At 62.1% G+C, this 20,463-nt stretch overlaps 1 protein-coding gene across 3 annotated transcripts in view; it reads left to right on the top strand.

Annotated features, from left to right (window-relative positions):
- The window catches only part of COL5A1 (collagen type V alpha 1 chain), a 137,778-nt gene that overhangs the window by 38,540 nt on the left and 78,775 nt on the right, over window positions 1-20,463 (top strand). For all 3 annotated transcript variants that reach the window (XM_059143471.1, XM_059143470.1, XM_059143472.1), the window contains exons 3-5: window positions 2,814-3,027; window positions 4,240-4,402; window positions 19,651-19,782. In XM_059143471.1, the coding sequence (XP_058999454.1) occupies window positions 2,814-3,027; window positions 4,240-4,402; window positions 19,651-19,782 (509 nt within the window). The remainder of the gene's footprint in view (window positions 1-2,813; window positions 3,028-4,239; window positions 4,403-19,650; window positions 19,783-20,463) is intronic.

The raw sequence follows: 20,463 nt of genomic DNA, 5'->3' as shown, positions 1-20,463 counted from the left end.
GCCTTTCCCGACATTTGGCCCTGGGTGGCCGGACAGGCTGTAAGGACAAGGCAGAACCCAGAACTGGGATGCTTTGGGGGGCAAGCCAGAGAGGGTGACCCTGCTTTCCTGGGGGTCCTGGGAACTCACCACTGTCTGCCTGCGAGGGGACATCAGTAGAAGACACGCCCAAGACCCTAGAAGAAGCCACTGTGGGTTCTCCGTGCATACAGGAGGCCGTGTATCCCGCTGGGCTGCCCTGGCTTCCGGGACCCCGGGACACAGTGAGCTTCTCCAGGACCCCCAGCCCTTCCTCCACTCTCGTGCCTGGGACTGGGGTCCTCTCTCCAGTTGTCCTCTGTCTGGTAACCTGGGGCCACTGAGCCTCCCTTCATGTTCAGGATCTGAAACAGGGCTGGGATGTGACAGTGGCCCCCCCACCCGCTTTGACCTTTGCCCGAGTTCTTCCCTCCAGGCAGGCCGAGGGCGCCACATCAGCTCCCGCCCAGCAGAACGTCCTGTCCAGGAGCTGTTTGCTTAGTAGGATTCAGGATAATAGTGATGCCTTTGTTAAGTTCCTACTGTATATCCAGATGGCCCCAGTGCCCTTGGGCCTCAGCCGAGGGAAAAGGAAATGACCTCAGGAAGTAATTGGGCCTCTCCCCTGTGGCTCTGAGAAATCTAGTGGGAAGGGTGGGACCCAGACGCTGTCCCCCTGATGGCCCAGACAGCGCGTCCCGCCCACTCCACGCCTGGAATAGACCATCTCCGGTGACAGTAAAGCCGTTATATGTCACCAGCAGGGAGATTCACGTCAGGCACAAGTTACCCTCTCAGGCTCTCTGAGCTGAGATCTGCTGGCAGCGTGTAAACGCCGGGACACAGTGTCCTCGTGAGCTGGGGGTCAGGGCGATGGCCGTCCCCGGGCTGTGCTGTTGTTCCCTGATCTCTGTATTTCAGACCGGACGACGGCTGTATATGGCGCGGAGTCATCTCGGTCTCGGGATGGGGCGGGTGACCCTTGAGATGTGAGGGAGGGACTGTGCCACTCTAGACCTGGACAGTGGCTCCAAGCGTGGGTCCAGTTCCCCCAGGCCCCTTGGTGCCTGTGCACCCCCAGGAGCCCAACAGAACCCTGAGGTCCTGCCCCTGGCCTTGCAGTGGGGGCTTCTCCTGGCCTGCCCATTGGATGCTGCTCCTCCAGGGGGGTAGGGCTGAGGCGGTGGCTCTGACTCCCCTCACGTCCCATGTGTGGAGGGACAGCATGGAGCCGAGGGCTCTGTCACCCTGGTGACTTCAGCACCCCTCTTCCCAAAGGCTTCCTGTCTGCGTGGAAGGGGGGCCTGACTCGGCCTGTCCTGGGATGGATGGCCGTGCTGCCCAGCGTCACCTTGCACTGGGGAAGGGACCCGAGATGTCCCCTTTGGGGAGGGAGACTAGCCTGACCCCTGGGTCTGGGGGCCTTGGGCCTCCGTCTCCCCATGGCACCTTAGCTGGGGGTGTGGGGCCCATGGGGTGGACCTCTCTGCTGCCTTCTGTGTCTGCCTGGGACTTCACGCGAGTCTTTGAGCTGGACTTTGGGGGCCCGTTGGTTTCCCTGAATGAAGCAGCCTTGGCCTCTAGCCCTTGGCTCGCAACATCTCCCCACCCTGGGTCCTACAGAGGTCACGGAAGCCACAGACAGGCCCTGGTGCCCTGAAGGTCTCCTTGTCCCCGACATGGCACCCTGCCACTCTGTGCTCCCTTGAGCAGAAGCAGAGGCCCCTGCCCGGCCACACGGGCATGGTCAGTAGAGGGCGCTCACGGATAGCGTCTCCACAGGGAGTGGCTCTGACCGGAGCCCTGCAGCCCCAGAGGCCTCGGGGCCATCTGCGCGGAATTTGTCACACTGGGTCTGACAACAGGGTCGCTCCTCATCCAGGCCCATAAGCCAGGTCAGAGCCCCTCTTCTGCGAGGGTGCCCGTGCCGACGCCTTCTGGCCGGGTCAGCGGAGTGTTTCCTGGTGGCTCCGGGGACCAGCCACGCTCGCTCTGTGCCCCCCGGCGCCCCGGGCCCGCGGCAGAGCTGCGCCTCCACCAGCAGCATCGATGGGGAGGAGGCGCCGAGATTTCCTGCCGTGGCCCAGGGAAGGGCGCGTGTCTGTAGGGAGATCTGGGCGTGTGGAGCAGGCCTGCACTCCCCTCGGTGGGCTGGCGTGGGCCTGGCCGTTGATGACCTCGTGGCGTTTCTGTCCTGAATCGTAAAGAGCATTCCCTGCCATTAACATACGGGGTTTGTTGTTTTTCTTCCTTTTTGAAATTTGGGTTCAAGTCTTCCCATTTCTTTCTACTCATCTTCTGTTTTGCGTATTAGCCAGGAGATGGGGTCCCTGCCCCTGGCCTCCCGCCCCCCCGCCCCTCTCCCTACGCCCCTCCCGATGGCACTCAAGGTGACACAATCTGCTAGGTATAGCCATAGGCACTATGGAGGGTATGAAGATGCCTCTGAAACAGCCCCTGCCCAGAGGGAGCTGACCTTCTAGGAGCTTCTAGTCAGGATTTATACACAGATGTATTGAGGTACAGGAACCGAGGAGATACATTGAAGGCTCACTGACGGAAGGACCAATGAGGTTTGCATTTGGACTGAGCCTCCAAGAGGGTAGGCTTGGTCATGTGGTGATAGGGAAGGGCTGCAGGAACAGTTTGATCCAGGGACAGGTGTGCAGCAGATGGCCACGCACCACCGTATGCATCAAAAGTTGCCAGGTCCCCAAGCCGGTCTGTCTGTAGAGCTGTGACTGCGTGTAGTTAGGGGTTCCTGACTGCCTTTTGATCTCTGTCTTCTGTTACAGCATCTTCATTTCCTGAGGATTTTTCCATTCTAACCACTGTGAAAGCCAAGAAAGGCAGCCAGGCCTTCCTGGTCTCCATCTACAATGAGCAGGGCATCCAGCAGATCGGCCTGGAGATGGGCCGCTCTCCGGTCTTCCTCTATGAGGACCACACGGGGAAACCAGGGCCAGAGGATTACCCCCTCTTCAGGGGCATCAACCTGTCGGATGGCAAGTAAGTGAGCACCACTCAGCAACCCGGTCCGACTCCTGCTGGGGTCTGCGCAGGCCGCCTACCGCCTGCTGGCTGGCAAGGGAGCTGCGGCAGGATGCACTTCATAAACAAGCAGGAAGCTGCCACCGTGCACACAGGCGGGCACCGGGCAGAGAGAGGACAGGTCTCGAGTTATCGTCTGCCTCTTCGCGGGGGGTCCGTACGTCTCCCTGGGTCTCCCCTTCTCCTTCAAATGCACTAGAATATCTCAAGTGCTGCCCTCCTAGCCTCGAAGGGACGTTGAAGATGGTGTGGTTATGCCCAACTCCTTCTGGAAAGGATGTATGACATCCTTTTATTTTTTTATTTAAATTCAATTAATTAACATACAGGGTTTCAGAGCTAGAGCTCAGTGGTTCATCAGTTGTGACGGACACTCAGCTGTCGCTGCGTCACGTGTCGTCCGTAACGTCCGTCCCCCGGCCACCCCTCCCCAGTCCCCGTCCCTCCAGCCACCCTCCGCTTGTTCTCTATGGTGAAGAGTCTCTTACGGTTTGTCTCCCTCTCTGATTTCGTCTCGTTGTATTTTTCCCGCCCTTCCGCTAGGCTCCTGTTCTGTTTCTTAAATTCCCCACGTGAGTGAAGTCCTACGGTGTCTGTCTTTCTCTGACTTTTGCTCAGCGTAACCCCGTTCAGCTCCAGCCACGTCGTTGCAAACGGCAGAGTTTGTCCTTTCTGACGGCGGAGCCGTGTCCCGTTGCGTATATGTGGACCGTCTTTTGTAAACGATGTACGAGGTCCTTCGGGACGCAGCCACGTTAGATGTGGGCGTGAATGATTGAAAAAAAAAAAAGGACCATTCTTTCTGGAATTCTCTATCTGGAGCATGCCGAAACCCTGGTAGTGTGAAAGTCAGCTCCTCCGTGGCTAACGCACCACGTGCCTGATCTTAGAAGCCCCTCAGGGTGTGGTTCCCGTGTTTCTCGCTCACGGCTCCACAGCCATCCTCCGTCCCGCCGCTTCCCAGCAAATCCTGCCGCCCCCCGCAGTTTGCTGTGGGGCTCCGGTTCACATGAGGCTGGACCATGGCATCTGCTGGCCCTTGGGCAACCCGGTCTGATGGCAGAGGCTGGGCTCAGAGCTGCCCAGCCCCACCGTGACTGTTGCGGTGTCCCCTGGGTTGGCGACCTGTGACCCAGGCCCCCGTCACCCACCCGGGCTGTTTCTTTGCAGGTGGCACAGGATTGCTCTCAGCGTCCACAAGAAAAACGTCACCTTGATCTTGGATTGTAAAAAGAAGACCACCAAACACCTGGCCCGCAGTGACCATCCCATGATAGATGTCAATGGCATCATCGTGTTTGGGACCCGGATCCTGGATGAGGAAGTCTTTGAGGTAAGTGGGGGGAGCTGCCCCACGGTCACCTGGGACCAGAGCCGGCAAAGGGTCACTCCTGCCTACGGCCGCCGTGGCTGCTGCTGGCAGCCGGTCAGGAGACAGGTGTGGGGACAGCTGGCATTCTGACGTGGCCGTGGTTTCTGCTGGCTGCGGCCTCTGCTGCAATCCCGAGGGCTCTTTGTGGCCTGTGGGAGTGGAGAGGCTATGTGGGGACAGCTGTGTCCACCTTTGCCCAAGGGGCCTGGGGAAGCTTGGGAAGGGCATGGGCTTTGGTGAGCCTGGCCTGGGGTTTGTGGATAGACCCCTGCCATCTGGTGTCTGAGGGTTGACCTGGAAAGGGGGCAGCGGCTGGGGGTGCTGGAGGCCAGTGCCGGGCCAGGTGCTTGTGCTGCAGGAGGGCACACGCCGCCAGCCTTCAGAGGTGCTGTCCCTTGGCAGTGCGCGTCTGCCGCCTGGAGCCGGGCTTCCCAGGGAGACGCCTCAGGGCCGGGGCCGGGGCCCGAGCAGAGTCCTGCATTTCCCTCCTCTGAAGACTGGAGCTCACTCTAAGACAGAGTTAGAGTGCCTTGTACTGCAGAAGCAGGTCACCTCTGCCGGGGTCAGCAGTTTCCAGAAGCCCTGGGGGAGTGCACTGGTGATCCCTGAGGACTCTCCCATGTCCAGGTGCTTAGGCTTTGCTTCCTGAGGAGCCGGGGCCCCAGCCCTGTGGCAGGGCCCTGGGATCTGCATTCTAGAAGGCACTTCAGGTGACCGGTGGCCCCTCTGGCTGGGCCGAGGTGACAGCCAGACCCTTCCGTTGGACTTCTTTCTTGTACATATCCGGGCTTTGTGGAAGGAATGTTGGCTGCCCCCAAGGCTCTGTGGCTAAAGCAGGTTTGGAAACCACCATGCAGCTCTGAGGGCTCTCCCAGCTCTGGGATTCCGTCCTCGGGGCAGCCTTTCCTCTCGAAATTCCTGCGACTGCGCACATACCCGGCCGTGTTTGAGAGGAGCGCTCCATGCCCTCCGGCCTTGTGCTCACACCTGAGGTGGGGTCTCCGGGCCCCTCCATCTGCTGGGCCAACTGGAGAGCCCGCCGGGCTGGTCAGGGGCTGACCCGATCCCGGTGCTTGGCGGGGGACCCTGGAGGGAGAGAATGTGCCTTGTTACTCCCATTTCTGTTCTAGAGGGAGTCACGTCTCTGCAGACGCTAGCGCTGGCCGGTGGGGGAGGTCCGCAGCCGAGCAGGGAGAGGGTGACTTTCCCAAAGTCTCATCTTTCTGCAAAGTCAAAACGGGGCATGTGGCGGGCGGGAAGACAAAACCTTCCAGGGGGGTGGCTGGCCCGGTGCAGGCCCCCACCATCGTGCGCTGGGTTGGGGGCTCAGGCAAGTTGCCTTGCCGTGTCGTAGCCTCAGCTTCCCTGTCTGTGCAGTGGAACCATGAATGTGGTTCTTCCTGTGGCCGTGGCCCATGGCAGCCCTCAGGCGCTCCAGGAGGATTAGTGGCTTGGTTCTGATTTGAGTTCCACAGCAAGGCGGGTGGGATGATGGATGGGTGGGGCCCAGATCAGCCACGTCTCTGCGGACACGCGGTGGGAGGGCCACTCAGAGACCGGGGGCAGCCAGCCTGTGACGGTGGGGGCCCTGCTGGGAATGGTGGCCCTTGGTGTGTGCCAGGACAGCGGGAGCCCTTTAGTGCTGCCAAGTTTTGCAGGTTCTGGAGACGGCCCACTTCTGACCTGACTTGCCCGGCGACCCCAGTGAATGGCTGGGCAGGGAATTGGAGGGGCCGCGGCCAGGCGGGGGTGGCTGCGGGGCTCTCCCGGGGAGCTGGGGTCAGAGGCACCGGGGTCACGCAGACTGGGATCGAGCAGCCGCTGGTTCAGAGCCCTCGCCGGCGACAGAGTCCAGGAAAGCAGGGGTGCTGCTGCGCTCCGGGCCTCTCACTTGTCTGACGTCGGGAGCGGCCGTGCCGCCTCGTGGGGGCTCACCTCAGCTCACCGGGCGTGGGTGCCTGCTCGTGAGGGGGACCCAGGGTCACCGCAGACACTGCCCATCTTCCTGTTGGTTGAAGTTCTGCCCCCGGAGGCGGGAAGGTTTGCCAAAGCAGGGCCGTGGCTTTGCGGGTTTGAATTCGCTTACTGTGCGGCAGTTTCTCTGTGCTGGGCAGAAAGCTGCATCCTTTCTCTTGCCTCCTGTGTGCTCCCAGGGGCCCGTCATCGTAAAGAGGCCAGAACAAGCTTCATCTTTAAAAAAAAACACATTAGGATCCTAAAGCAAATACCGCTTTACATTGATATGCTGGTCGAGCCAGAAGGAGCGGCTTCCCTACACTAGAACGGCACCGCTATGGGGGAGCCCTGGGAGAGCTCAGGGCCCAAATCCCATGGGGGGAACCTGGCTGGGCCGCCTAAGCCCGTTCAAGACCTGGGGTCCTCATCCGCTGCGTGGGCCGGTGGCCGTGTTGAGCCGGGGGTGCGTGTGCGAGGCCGTGCAGGCCTCCTGGCGCGGCTTGGATGGAGACGGCAGGTTGGGAATGTGCTCGGAACGGCTGGCCTGAGAGGCGGCCAGGGACAGGAGGCTTCGTGGCCGGAGAGGGGTTCGTGTTCTGCAGGCAGTGCTTGCCCAGACGCAGACTTTCCTGGCGGCCAGACTCGCTCATGTTGGAAAATGTGACCTGACTTTCGTAGCGAAGACCAGTGGCCCAGTGGCCCCCGGAGCGCTCCGTCTGGCCTTTCTCCTCCCAGAGCAGCCACTGAGCTGGGCGTGGCGGCCCTCGATGCCCAGCCGGCCTGGCTCTCACGGCGACGGAGGAAGAGTCTTTGTTTCTTTTGAAACAGAAGTGACTTAAGTCTTGTACTTTCTGCCAGATTTCCAGTAACGGCCCTCCCCGTGCTGGGCACGTGGCTTCTCCCCGTTCTTCACGACGGGGACGGGTGGCGGCGCTGTAGAAAGCGATTTCTGCAGCAGCAGCTGCGTTCTTCCCCCGGAGGATGTCTTCCCCTCATCAAAAGCCACTTTGTCCCACAGCGCTGCAAGGGCCTGGTGAGCTGGAAGGATTTGGAGTGACTTTGGGGGGCCGCCCATCCCCACGGCCACACACACGGAGTCCCGTGCTGACCGCTGTGTCCAGACAGGGCTTTACTGAACTCCAGAGAGCTTATTGGGGGCACTGGGGATTTTCCTGGGGTACACGGGGCCCCACAGAGGCCCCTTTGTCCCAAGTAAAGTGCCGTCCAGGGCAAGAGCCTGGCATAGGGGCTTGCAGCTCTGGGGAGCCCTTCCCCCCAGGGGCAGACCCTCAGCCTGGCTATGCAGGTTGGCAGCCCCCGGTCTCCCAGCCCCGGTGTGAGCCGCTGACGGGTCTGTCCTGCTGGACAGGGGATGGGACAGTTGGGTCCCTTCTGAAGCCTCCCCAGGAGGAAGGTGCAGACATAGGTTCCACAGGCCTTGGGCCTCATCCACCTTCTTTCCAGCTGATGACCGGCAGCCCGTTGCCAAACCCCTCCAAGCCCAACGACTTCATCTGGAAAATGGGCAGAGGAGGCCTACACTGTGGATGGAATCTGGGTAAAGCGCCCCCCCCCCCCAGCCTCCCCGCAGACCCCAGAGAAGCACACTTCCCCCGACCCTTGGCGGTCAGAGCTGAGGCCCTCTGGCCCTTTGTCCACATTCACCTGCAGGGACATGACTGATGGGCGTGTGTCCAGGGGGCGGCTTGGGCTCACAAGCTGTCCCTCTGCTCCACTTCTCCAGACCTCACCTTGCAAGTCCAGTGCCAGGACGCCTGCCTTTGAGACCAGGGCCAGGGCCTCCAGCTGGGCAGGCGGGGGGCCGGCCTGGAAGGGCTGGCCAGGGCCATGCACCCCTGAGCTGAGGTTCGCCCTCCCAGGACCTGCCCTGCCTGTGCCTGCACGTGGCCATCCCAGTCCCCAGGGCTTGCGCTGGGAGTTGTGCTCATGGCCTGCCCCAGGCAGGGGCCCCTGGCCAGGCCGTCCCCAGTGTTGGGCTGGTGTGAGCTGGAGGGGCTCAGGCTGGGTGGCGGCCATGGCCTAGCTCCTTCCCCTGTGGATCCCTGCCCGCGGGCTCTGAGGCGGAGAGTGCGTTTTGCGGGGTTGCTCTGGGCCGCCGTTCGCCACGGTCTCACTGGGAGCTGTGTGTCTCGTGTCCTGCGGCTTCCCCCGGGGTGTGACGGTGTCCCAGGTGGCGTGGGGGCCGTGTGGGCTGAGGGCCCACTGTGAGGGAGGTTGGAGCCGTTTTTCAGAAGAGGACGAGGCCTGCAGGCTTCCCCGGGCAGGAGAAAGGCTTGTTTTCCTCCAGGGCTTAGGAACGAGCTTTGTGTTTTTGGAAACAGAGACGAGAGTGCCAGGGAAAGCGAATGTGTCTGGCAGGAGCTGAGAAGTGGTTGTTTTCCTTCCGTGGTAGAGCTGGGGGGGAGGCCAGCCAGGGCAGCGCTGGCCAGCAGGGCCCGGGACGTGCCCGCCGAGTGCTCTGCCCTGCCGTCACCTTTCGCCGCTCCTGGGACGCTGGCACCAGAGAGGTAGAAGAACCGCAGAAGGTCGCCTGGAAAACCGTGGGGGAGCCGGCTAGGTCCCCAGACCTGTTGCTGCCGAGAACCCGACGGTCTGCTCTGGTGTCACGTAGCGTGGTAGGCACCACACTCTCAGCAGCCCGTGCTTCTGCTGTCCCCTTGACCCATGCCCCCCGGGACCTCAGGAACTGGGTCACAACCTTCCCCAGCTGGAGCCAATCCCGGGTGGTCCTAATGATGCCGGGGGCTGCTTGTTCTCTGGCTCCCACATGGGCTCCCAGGACATCAGAGTGCCCTGACCTGTGGGGTCGGCAAAGCCCCCCAGAACCTTCCAGAAGGAGCCAGCACAGGCTGTTTGCAGGCTCACTGGCAGCCAGGGCTGGACTTGCGCGCCCGGCCCGCCGAGCGCTGTCCCCAGCAGGGTCCGGAAACACCGGCTGAACGGGGGCACCCTTTGCTCTTCAGCGGGGCCTGGAGCCGGCGGGTGTTCCAGATGGAGGGGTCTGGAGGCTGGGGCTTGGCCGGGGTCGGGGAGGGCCTCTGTGGCGGGAGGACCCTCCCCTCTGGTGAGGCGGGAACAGAGGGAGGCCCACCCCAGCGGACGGGGAGCCCGGGCGTTCTGGGCGGGCGCCAGACCCACTTCTAAGCTCTCGGGCGTCTCGAGGGGCAGCAAGACCGAACGGACTGCACTCCGGAGCCCCGGGTGCCGGGGGAGAAGCCGGCAGCACCCCGAGTGGCGGTCCTCCGGCTGTCCGCCCGCCTTCCATTTGGAGAGACAAGGGGTTTACCTCATCCCTGATCCCCCTTTCCAGAGGCCTGGCTTTTCCACTGACATGTTCTTTCCTGGAATGCAGCTTGCCTGGGGCCGGAGCGGGCCTCTGCTGGGCTGGGCTTTCTGGGCCATCCGCGAGGCGCCCGGGGACCCTCTGGGGAGCATAGAGCCCTCTCCGGCCACATGCACGGTTGCGGGCATCAGCGTCTCGAAGGCGAGAGAGCTGTGGGCTTCGTGTCGGAGGCCTGGGTCCCCGTCCCCGCTTTTACCGCGCAGGCTGTGGCCTCTGAGCTCCCAGGCCCCTCCGGGGACCATCCCATCACCCACCACGGGGACACACCAGGGGACCCAGGGCCAGCGGAGCATGCGGGCCGTGACTGGGGAGCTGTGGGACTCTTCCCCCCAGGGCTTTGTGGCACTGGGGACCGTCTGCTGCAGGATCCATTCCCTCCGGGGCTGGGAGGCAGCACTTCTGTTGGCCTGTTTCCGTCAGCATCCCGTGGGAGTGTCACGCTGACCCAGGTTTCTCCGGGGAGAGGAACTGCGGGTGCGTTCTTAGGGTGCTTCTCCCGTCCTCAGAAGGTGGTGCATCTGTGGGGCCGGAGCCAAACCTGAGCTCATGTTCAGACGCCAGGCTCGAGGCGTCTGGAGCCCTGCCCGTAAGGCCCCCGTGCCTCCCGCATCCCCATGGTTGATGCGGGTTCAGAGGCCTGTGTGCCCTGCCCCCACCCCCCCTCCCAGCCCGGGGTGTTTCTCCTGTTGGGGCGGCTAGTTAGACCCATGCTGGGAACAGGAGGAGCCAGCCTTCACAGCGGCACCCGTCTAGAAGCCTTCCAGGTGTGCACAGCAGCTGAGGAGGGAGCCCTGGTCGCATGGCACCCTGTCCCTGCTCCAGCACGTGTCTCCTGACTTTAGATGGGCTGTGGAAGCTCCCAGGGCTAGGTTATGGGCCCGAGCCATGGCCCTGGGAGAGCGGGTGCCTCATACCCAGGTGCTCTGACCTCAGATGGCATGTCCTGGGTGGGGCCCATAGCGGGCAGAGCGTCCCCAAAGAGCCTGGTCCGTCGGCTGCCTCCCCCAACCCCTGTGGCCCCAGGGCTCCTTGGCTTCAGGCTCTGCTCCCTGCTGCACGCGGCTCTCCTCTCCTTGTCTGTCTGTCCCTTGTCTTTCTCCTGAGGACGCTTCTCACGGGATTTGGGGCTAATCCAGCGCAGTCTCCTTCGAGAACCGGAGCGTCCTTACATCCACGAAGAGCGCGTTTCCAGAGAAGGTCCCGTTCCCAGAGTCTGGGAGTAGGACTGGGGGGGGCGGTCATTATTGAACCTGTTCCCAGACCAGCCCGGAAGGTGGTTCGCCCGTCAATTCCTGCAGGGCCTGTGCGGGTAATCAAGCGCTTGTCGCTGGGCGTGGACGTTCGGCTGGTTTCCAGTTGAGGCTTTCCCAGTCTGCTGTTGAGTCCGGGCGGGGAGGCAGGACGGTGAGCTCCTTCCGGCTGGAGGGGATGGTTCTGGGCAGCCCCGCGCCTGCCTCCTGGCTTGGATGGGCGACGGCCGGCCCATGAGGACGGTGTGCAGGGCTTTTGAGGTACATTTTTGTCTCCAGCTCAGGCCCAGGAAGGGCTGGGACTTGTGTCCAGTGCAGTAGCCAGCGGCCGGCGGGCGGGGGCCAGTGACCAGCTGGATGTCGGGCAGGATGGAGGCTCGTGGAGGCTGGCCAGAGCAGGCTACAGCGGGTCTCATGTTGACACCCACACCCAGGGGCTTTCGTCTGTGCCTCTGTGGTCAGGGTGTTTGGGGTGGGGCCTGAGCTCTGAGGGTGTGCCCCTGGAGCTGGCCCCGGTTGCCCTGGTCCTGTTGAGCCAAGCAGCTGGGGCCACCGTCTGTCTCTACCCAGGATGGTGGGTGAGGGGTGGGGGGTAGCAGCTTGGAGGGGTCAGAGAGACCCCACAGAGTCAGGCAGGTCTTGCTTCTGCCTACGTGGTGCGGGACCTGGTAGCCCCTGCTCCCTGGCCTGGGAGGGCCTGAGGATTGCTCTGTGGAAAGTCTGAGTAGTGAGACCCCGTCCCGGCCCAGGGATGCAGCCCTGATGCAAGGCTGGAAGCCCAGCCTTGTGGAATGACCTGCTGGTGTGTGGGTCCCCGGGGAGGATCGGTGCCGGCGCTCCAGGGAGGGCATGTCGTCTCGAGGTCACCTGTAGGGCTGCGGCAAGGACAGGCTAGGGCCCGTCCGTGGATGGGGGGAGGGTTTTTGGCTTTCCTGGGGGGGCCGGACCCTGTGGCTCATGCTTCTGGCTGCAGAGCCCTGGGAGCCAGCTGGCAGTGGTGCCCGAGGTTGGGAGCTGCCCCTCTGGGTGACCGGAGGACAGGGGCCCCGCTGTGTGTGTTGGGGGGGACTTTTTCTCTACTGCTGCCCGTTGTCAGGGGGCCTGGGGAGTCTTCGGCCTTGTCCCGGCCTCCCCCTACATTCGCACGGCTTGGGCTAGCCTGGACTCTGTCTCCTGCGGGAGCTGGGGCGGCCGGGCTTGTGAGTGTCGGGGGAGCACTGGGCGTCCCTCCTCATCCAGCGAGCTGTCCGAGGGCTGCGGATGGTCAGACTCTCAGGACCACGCTGGGGGAGGGGAGGGGCGTGTGCCATGGCGGTTGTGATGACAAGGGTTAGGACCATCATTCCCGTCTCTGTGTTGCAGATGTGAGAGTCGGAGGGCGGCGTGGAGATCCGCGAGACCAGCCGGCGGGTGGGGGGCCCGGGGCTGGCATCCAGCCCTCACCTGCAGAGTGCCAGCCCACGGGCGGTTCCGTGGGACCCCCGAGGGACATACTGCGTGGCCTGCGTGGGTGGCAGAGGGGGTCCCCAGGCCCCCTATGGGCTTTCAGCGTCCCTGGGCCTCTAGGGGGGACATCACCTTGGGACAAAGAAACTCCTGTACTGGGGCGTCTGTGCGGGCATTTGCCGGGTGCCTGTGTTGGGGACATGGGGGGGCCTCTGACAGTTGTGCGAGCGCCCGTCGGAGGGCTTCCTCTGAGCACGTCGAAGGGCGAGCGCAGACTCACTTTCCCACCGTGCTACTCCGGATCTGTACGGAAGCTCCCGGCGCCCAGAAGGATAGGCCCCGTGAGGTCTGCACGGTGCGGCCTCACCATCCGGGGGCCGGGCACCGGGCCGCGCTGGGAGGCTTGTTCGGGCAGTGGCTGTGCCACCGAATGTCCTCCTTCTGTTCTGTTTGGAAAAGCAGATACTGGTAACACCCCTCCCAGCGCTAAGGAGGTACTTCCAGCCCTAACGGCCGACAGCCTCCTGATAATTCCCCGACGATTCTGCACAGCAGCCCAGGACGGGCGTGTTTTGTTGGCTCCTCAGTGCTCATGGGCTACCTAGGAAGGGCGCCCGCTGTTGCCTGGGGTGTCGAGGTTGTACCGCGGAGCAGAGTGGCCTTTCTGACCACCAGGCACCGCGACAGAAGCTTCTGGGGACTGGGTGGAGCTTTGCTGACCTGGCACGTGGCAGACATAAGTGTGTAGGGGTAGGAAATGTCGGTCGGCCTCAGAACGGGGAACAGAGTGGAAACAGCGGGTGCGGGCTGCTCTGGCAGGGGGTCCGGGCCACCACCGGGCCAGCCGCGGGTCTGGGGCCCAGATGTGGACTCAGGTGCCGCCTGCCCCCCTGAGGGTCTGTGCCCACGCGGAGGGCGGCCGGGGTGAGGCCACAGATGTTGTCCACGCAGACCTTCTACTTGAACTCCATAGGGGCTAGGCTGCTCCTGGGCGGATCCGCAGGACAGTGACTCTGGAACCCCCCACTCTGTGCCCCTGTGCGAGGCCCCACCTCTCTGAGCCTCAGTGGGTGCATCCACAAAATGGGGATAAGAGAGAAGACACAGGGCGACCCCCACCCCCTTGTGAGCACAGAGGAGCCGCGATGAGGCATGTCGGGGCTGTGCAGGTGGAGGGTGCTGCCGTGGGGAGGGGCTGGGCTGTCTCCACAGCCCCAGGACCGGGTGGCTGTTGCTGAGGGGTGCAGGCCCCTTGGTGGGACGGCTGCCCCTGTGGGGGGGGCAGGATGCCCACTGTCAGGCCCGTCAGTCCGGGGTAGGTGCCCTGTGCTCCTGGAGGGAGGCTGGAGGGCACCTGGGGGAGCTGCCTGCCCGCTGGGACCATGGACGGAGGGGCCAGGCGGGAATCGGTCTGGGGCTTACCTGCCACCCAGGGCGTTGAGGGCGCGGTGGGGCAAATCAGGCAAGACTCCGTGGAGGGAGAGGGCATCTCCTGGTCTCGGGGAGAGCCACGGCCAAGCCTGCCAGACGGTCAGGGTGGAGGAGGCAGTCGGCCCAGGTGGCCTGGGGGTGGGGCAGGGGAACAGTGTGCGGCTGGGAGCAGGGGAACCCCTCAGGCCCGGGAGTAGGGGAACCCCTTAGGCCTGGAAGCCAGAGTCTGCAGGGGGGGGACGGTGGCAGGGGAGTCCTCTGTCGATTCTGGCCGCCGTTGTGGGAGAGGTGGCGGTAGCTCAAGTGTGGGACAGCAGTGGGACGACACGGGGGTGTGGAGTGCGGGGTGGGTCCTTCTTGGTTCTGGAAAGTTCCTGGCCCTTGCTGCGTCAGCTTTCCCCTCTGTGAATGGGGCAGTAGGGAGGCTCAGGCGAGACCCGGTGCACTGCGGACCCACCTCCGCATTCCCTAGACTAGGGAACCCCTGGCCTTGGACCTTGGAGCCCAGCCGCACTGAAGCCCAGGGACTCTCGGGGGACCGCGTCCCCCGTGGACCTCACACGACTAGTCTGAAGTGAGACCATTTTACTACGTCGCAGGTTTTGACCTGTGTGACACAAGTCCGCAAACCTTTCTTAACTACCATCTTGTGTGACGTGCTGGTGTGTAAGCCCTGCTGGGGACCCCCAGGCTCCTCCACGGGACCCCATTTGAGAAGCCCCAGCTGGGCTGAGAGCCCAGGTCCCTGCGTCCCGAGGGAGCCTGAGGGGCAGGGAGGCCATGGGAGCGGGACGCACGGAGCTCCCCCAAGCGCCCAGCCTAGGGAAGGCACTGCGTGAGACGGGGTCCGGCACCTCCAGGGTGGGGAGCGGCCCCTGGTTCTAGTTGAGTAACAATTTGGGTTATTGATGGGGCACCTGGAATCATCGAAATGTGAACCCCTAGGCTTCAGGGGGGCCCTGCAGCCAGGCAGGTGGCGTTTTCCTGGCTCGCCCGTGCCGGGGCCTACGGGAGTGTGACCGTGCCGGGCAGTGCGCTGGGCCAGGGTGTGAGCCCCAGGCTCCCCCGCCCTCGGCCCCTCTTGGGCGCTCCTGCTCCAGGCCTGGTGTCCGCCGCCGCCCTCTGTGGCCCCACGACTCCTGACTGAAGTTCAAGCTGCCTCGTGGCCAGAGGGGATAATGTCCCTTCACTTTCTCCCAAGGGTCCCCAAGGACAGAGGCTCTCTTTCTGTTTCTGTTCACTTGTGGGTCAGCCAGCCTAGAAGGTCACATGAAGGTCATCACTGCACTGTATGGTCACACTGTGCCCGCGCCCGTGCACATGCACACACCCAGAGAACTCCAGCGGCTACAGGTGTGTCATGAGTCTCCGAGTTTGGGGGCTGCTAGGCTGCCTTCAGGGCATGCGGCTCCCGACTGGTCCAAGGTCAAGGCCAGGCTGGTTGAGGGTTCCTAGTCAGAGTTGCCCCCGACCCGAGAGGACAGCTGGGTCACAGATATCCTGGGCTGCCCTCACTGCTTCTAGAGAGTCAGGGGACCGGCCAGCAGCTCTGACCTTAGCCAGCATCATCGCGCTGGCGTTCGGCTCCCGAAGGCCAGGCTGGGTCCCCAGAAGCCGCAGGCTAGTGGCCTCGCTGGGTGCGCGGCTTGTATTCGTGGGTGGGCCTCCCATCCCGGCCCCGGCTCCCGCCTTCCGCCTCGTCCCCCCCAGAACACAGACACAGCACCCAGGGCTGTCCCGCTGACCCTGCCGCCAGGCCCCGAGGGGCCGGAGTGTGGACAGCAGGGGCCTCCAGCATCTCCCACCAGCGGCCACGGAGGAAGGCTCTGCTGGGGAAGGGGGTCACCGAGTGACTCTCGGGGTCTGTGGCTTGGAGCTTGTTTTGCCACAGGAAGCATCACAAAAATGCTCTCAGAACATCCGTGGGACTTGTGAGGTCCAGTGTGAGCCAGACCAGGGGCAGCCACAGGCAGGCCGTCTCCAAGGCACCAGGCAGCGGTTGCCACAGCCCCGGGTTGACAAAGATTCTCAGGTTGTGTCTGGTCCCAACTGGAGAAAGGTCCACGGGGGACAGCTTCTCTCCAAGGAGCACGCGTGTATTCGACATGCCAACCTGCGCACACAACTCCTGTGTGCGCGGGGAAGAGGCGGGAGGGGGCGCAGGAGTCCTGGACGAGGGCTTCCAAGAGGCTCGAACCCACGCCTGTTTCCCCTTCTCACAGAGGCGCGGGGGGTGGACAGATCCCTGCCCTTTGAGACACGCACCCTCACCTGTCACCCTTTGTGCACCCTCGAAGGGGCACATGTTCTTTGTTGTGGAAAGCCCTCAGGGGTTTGTGAGGAAAGGATTTGCTACAAGCCTAGGAGTCTGCGGAGGAAGGTGGCCCCGGGAATGGAGGGGGCTTCGTGCTTGCGGGGCCCGGAGGTGACCTGCTGCCCACCGTATGCTCCCTCTGCAGCCGTGTGGGGAGTGGGCGAGGCAGGCAGGCAAGCAGGGCTGGTGAGGAGGGTCAGGTCAGCACCGACCGTGCCCTCGGATTCCAGAGCTCCGGTGAGTCCGCAGGAAGCGCTCGGCCCCGTGCCTCTGCCTGCTGTTTACGCTGTAGCCTTTGGCCTTGTTGGTTGCCTGGTGTTGGGGGCAGCCTGGGCCACGGTGTGGGGGCCTGTGAAGCCTGGTTCTGGGTGGGGCGCTCTGGGGTACAGGGACACAGGTGTGCCACACGTGGCCATGGCCCGAGGTCTTGGGCTTCCTGGGGAGGCAGGCCCTTTACCAGACACCTGGAGTTCCCTGTGCCGGTGGCTTGATGGAGGGGAGCGCCGGGTGCCGGCTGCCACGACCACCCCAAAGGCCCCCAAGCCTCCTCTCCCTTCGGGAGACGGTATCTGGGGAATGCACGTTCGGATGTCGAGTTGCCATCAGAAAGACAGAGGACATATTTTATTTGAATTGGATAAAATCTGAACTGGAAGTCGTGTTGCTTAATAAAACTGTGTGGTGTGATTCCCTGGTCCTGTCACAGGGTTCTTGTCCACGGGAGAGTTTACAGCACGGCCAGGAGCCTCTGACACCCAGAGGGAGAGACGGCGGGGCGGAGAGGGCCAGGGAGGGGGGGAGGCCCGGAAGGGAGAGGCGGACGGAGGGAGGCGGCGGCTCTGGCGGGTGAAGGGCTGCGGCCGGGGCCGGGAGTGTCTTCCAGGGACTCCCTTCAGAGCTGCCTGTGCGGAGACGGGTCTGCTTGGGCAAGTTCTGAGCTCCTTGCCCACCTCCAGGGTCTTCAAACCCAAGTTGGGGGCCGCATAATTCGGACCCACGTCTCAGGCGCTAGGCAGGATGTGCCTTTTCTGGACTCTAAGACTGTCCCCCAGTTCTGCCGCTGCGTCACCCCCACGTCGCCCCATCTCTAGGCCGGTTACCCTACAGGAGCTTTGGCAAGCCAGGGAAGGGCAGTGGGTCCTGTCCCTCAGAGCCGTGCGTGGGGCTGGCACGTAGCGTCCCAGACCCTGGGAGGCCATCTGGGGAGCCACGCCCAGTGACCCTGAGAGACACGTCCTCACAGCCTTCCATGTCTAGCCTAGTCTGTGTCCGCCTCAGGGAAGGGGCTCACCCACCTTTACCCAGCGGAGGGGATGGACGACATGGCTTCCTTGCTTGCGCCTGTGGTTCTGACCTGTGCAGAATGAGCACCACTTCCTTTCAGTCAAGCTCACGGCTACCATATTATCTTGCTTCACTCGTGGCTTTCTTCAGGAGCAGAATGGGCCTTTTGTTGGGCCACGGGAGAGTGGGCGTGCAGGAGCAGGGGTAGCCTCGGGTGTCCGGACAGAAAGGGACAGTGGGAGTCAAGGGGCATCAGTGACAACCACATGAATACATGGGGATGGTAAGCATGTGCCTCACCGTGGGGCACAGTGCAAGTGCAAAGTGTTAGGAAGAGTGTGGACACTGCCAGGCAGTGGTTCTGGGCCACGGCTACATTTCTGTGTGTAATACAGGGACGGGCACTTCGTAGGTGCTCAATGATTGCTACTGGATGAATAGAAGGACGGATGATAGATGGTAGATAGTTGGTGAATGGATGATGGTTGGTGGATGGTTGATGGATGGTTGGGTGGACGGATGGACGGATGGATGGATGGTGGATGGTTGATGGATGGATAGGTGGATGGATGGACAGATGGGTGGATGTTGGATGGTTGGATGAGTGGTGAATGGGTGGTGGATGGATGCATGGTGGGTGGATGGTTGATGGATGGTTGGGTGGACGGATGGACGGATGGATGGATGGATGTTGGATGGTTGGATGAATGGTGAATGGGTGGTGGATGGATGCATGGTGGGTAGATGGTTGATGGATGGTTGGTTGGACGGATGGACAGATGGACAGATGGATGGATGGATGTTGGATGGTTGGATGAGTGGTGAATGGGTGGTGGATGGATGGGTAGTAGGTGGATGGTGGGTAGGTTGATGTGCACATGGCAGGATGGGCCCTGGGCCAAGGAGCTCAACACTGGGCATGGCCCACAATTGTCCTTTCTTGAGCACCATCTCTAGTGACATAGTTTCAACATTGGGCATGTTTCTTCATGTTCCTTTCCCTTCTCGAGCCCAGCTTGTCACATAGTGATGGATACCGTGCAGGCTGTGTTAAGCTGGCTCCATCTCACCTGTTGTGTGACCATGAATGTTGTGTGACCCTGAGGTAACCTCAGGGCTCCAGTTTTCTCAGCTTCAGATGGGAATTAATGGCACAAATGAAGTGACAGCATGCAGTTTCTTTGTCCAACACCTGATTTATAGTAAACACTATCTAAACATTAATCATTAATAAAATCATTATTATATTGGCCAGTCTATAGCCATCTGATTGGAGCCCTAAGTTCCCCTGCCAGGGAAACATCAAATGTTTGGTAACATTCATCAGGACCCATGGTTTTTGTTCTCTTTTGTTTGTCTGCTGTTGACATATCTTGAGGAAAACAACATGAAATAGAATTGTCGCACATTTTCCCCATCTGACATAGTGGGAATGTTGGCTCCCACGGCATTGAACGGGAATATTCTGTGGTTGGTCGTGTGGGCTCATCCAGGTGGTCCATAGCCTGTGTCCGTACCTCATTTCCTTTCGTGGTTGAATATTCTGATGTACGGATAGGCCACGATTTGTTTATCTGTTCATGCACTGATGGACATTTGGGCTGTTCCCACCGCTTGGCTGTGGTGTATGATGCTGCTGTGAGCATGGGTGTCTGTGGACCTATTTGATACCTAGTGCAGTTCTTTCTTGAGTGAATTATTTACGTCTCTTAATTCATAGGATTGGAATTTCTGGGTCGTATGGTATTTTCCTCTTTAAAAATAAATCCTGCCTCACCCCGTGGTTGGGGGTGACAGGGAAAGTGGTAGCACACCTGCAAGTCTCACAGTTTAGGGTGTAGTGTACAGCTTGCATTTATCACCCACCGTTCGCAAACATCTCTGAGCACGTGGCTGGCCCCGGGCAGGTGCCCAACAAGTGTCTGATGCATGGATGGGTGGGTGGGTGGGTGGGTGGATGGGTAGATGAATGGGTGATGGATGGATGGGTGGGTGGTTGGATGGGCCGCCCTAGCTGGAGTGGTAGTTGGAGGTAGCAGCTCCCTGAGAGGAAGGTCCTGAGGACCGGCTCCTCCCAAGGTGTGTCTAGGCCGCTTGCCACCGGCCTCCTGGGTCCCCGTGTTCCCCGGTACGCCCCTTACTAAGGGCTTTTGTCCTTTTCCAGGGTGATATCCAGCAGCTGCTCTTTGTCTCGGACCACCGGGCAGCTTACGACTACTGCGAGCACTACAGCCCCGACTGTGACACGGCCGTCCCCGACACGCCCCAGTCACAGGATCCCAACCCAGACGAATACGTGAGTCAGGCCGCCCGGGGGCGCGGTGGTGTTGTAGGCGGACCGCTTGGGCGGGGGCAGGTCAGGCAGGCCGGGGTGGAGGACCACAAAGGTCATGCGACCCCCATTTAAAATAAACCTGCTGGGCTAGGACCCAAGGTTGGTGCTGCCCTGTACCCAGCAGCAGCGTGGTTCAGACCGCCTGGACCTCTCTCCGCCATTTCCAAGTGAAGGTCGTCGCTCGCCTCCTGGTCACAGCGGTGCACGTCCCCTGCCATGTTCACCCTGCTGTCATTCGTCCTCATGGTCTCCTCCTGTCACAACCGGTTAGAAGAGAAGGCAGGGTGATCCTCACAAAACCGTGGTCCCGTGGCCCAGGCACGTCTTCTGAGCTCGGGCCGAGTCCCCGCAGCCGAGGCCTCCTGGCCGGGCCCCTGCCCCTGTTTTAGGGGCGAGACCTTCTCTGTCACTGTGGTCTGGGGCTTCAATGGGGGTCAGGAGATTCAGAGGGACAGCAGGGTGCCAGAGGACCCCACAGCCTGGCTGGCTGTCCTGGCTCTCGGTCCTAAAGGATCAGCACATCTGCACCTTTTAGAACTCAGTTTCCTTTGAAAGGGCCCTGGGCCCCCGTTCTTTCCTTGCGCTTCTCATGGGGCAGCCTCAGCCGCCCGCGGAGCTGGAGCCAGCAGAGGCCCGTTCGGA

Source organism: Mustela lutreola, chromosome 12 (genome assembly GCF_030435805.1).
Source record: "Mustela lutreola isolate mMusLut2 chromosome 12, mMusLut2.pri, whole genome shotgun sequence".
Classification (NCBI taxonomy): Eukaryota; Metazoa; Chordata; class Mammalia; order Carnivora; family Mustelidae; genus Mustela; species Mustela lutreola.
Note: the sequence above shows the minus strand (reverse complement) of the source record. Positions and strands in the feature narration are given on the sequence as shown.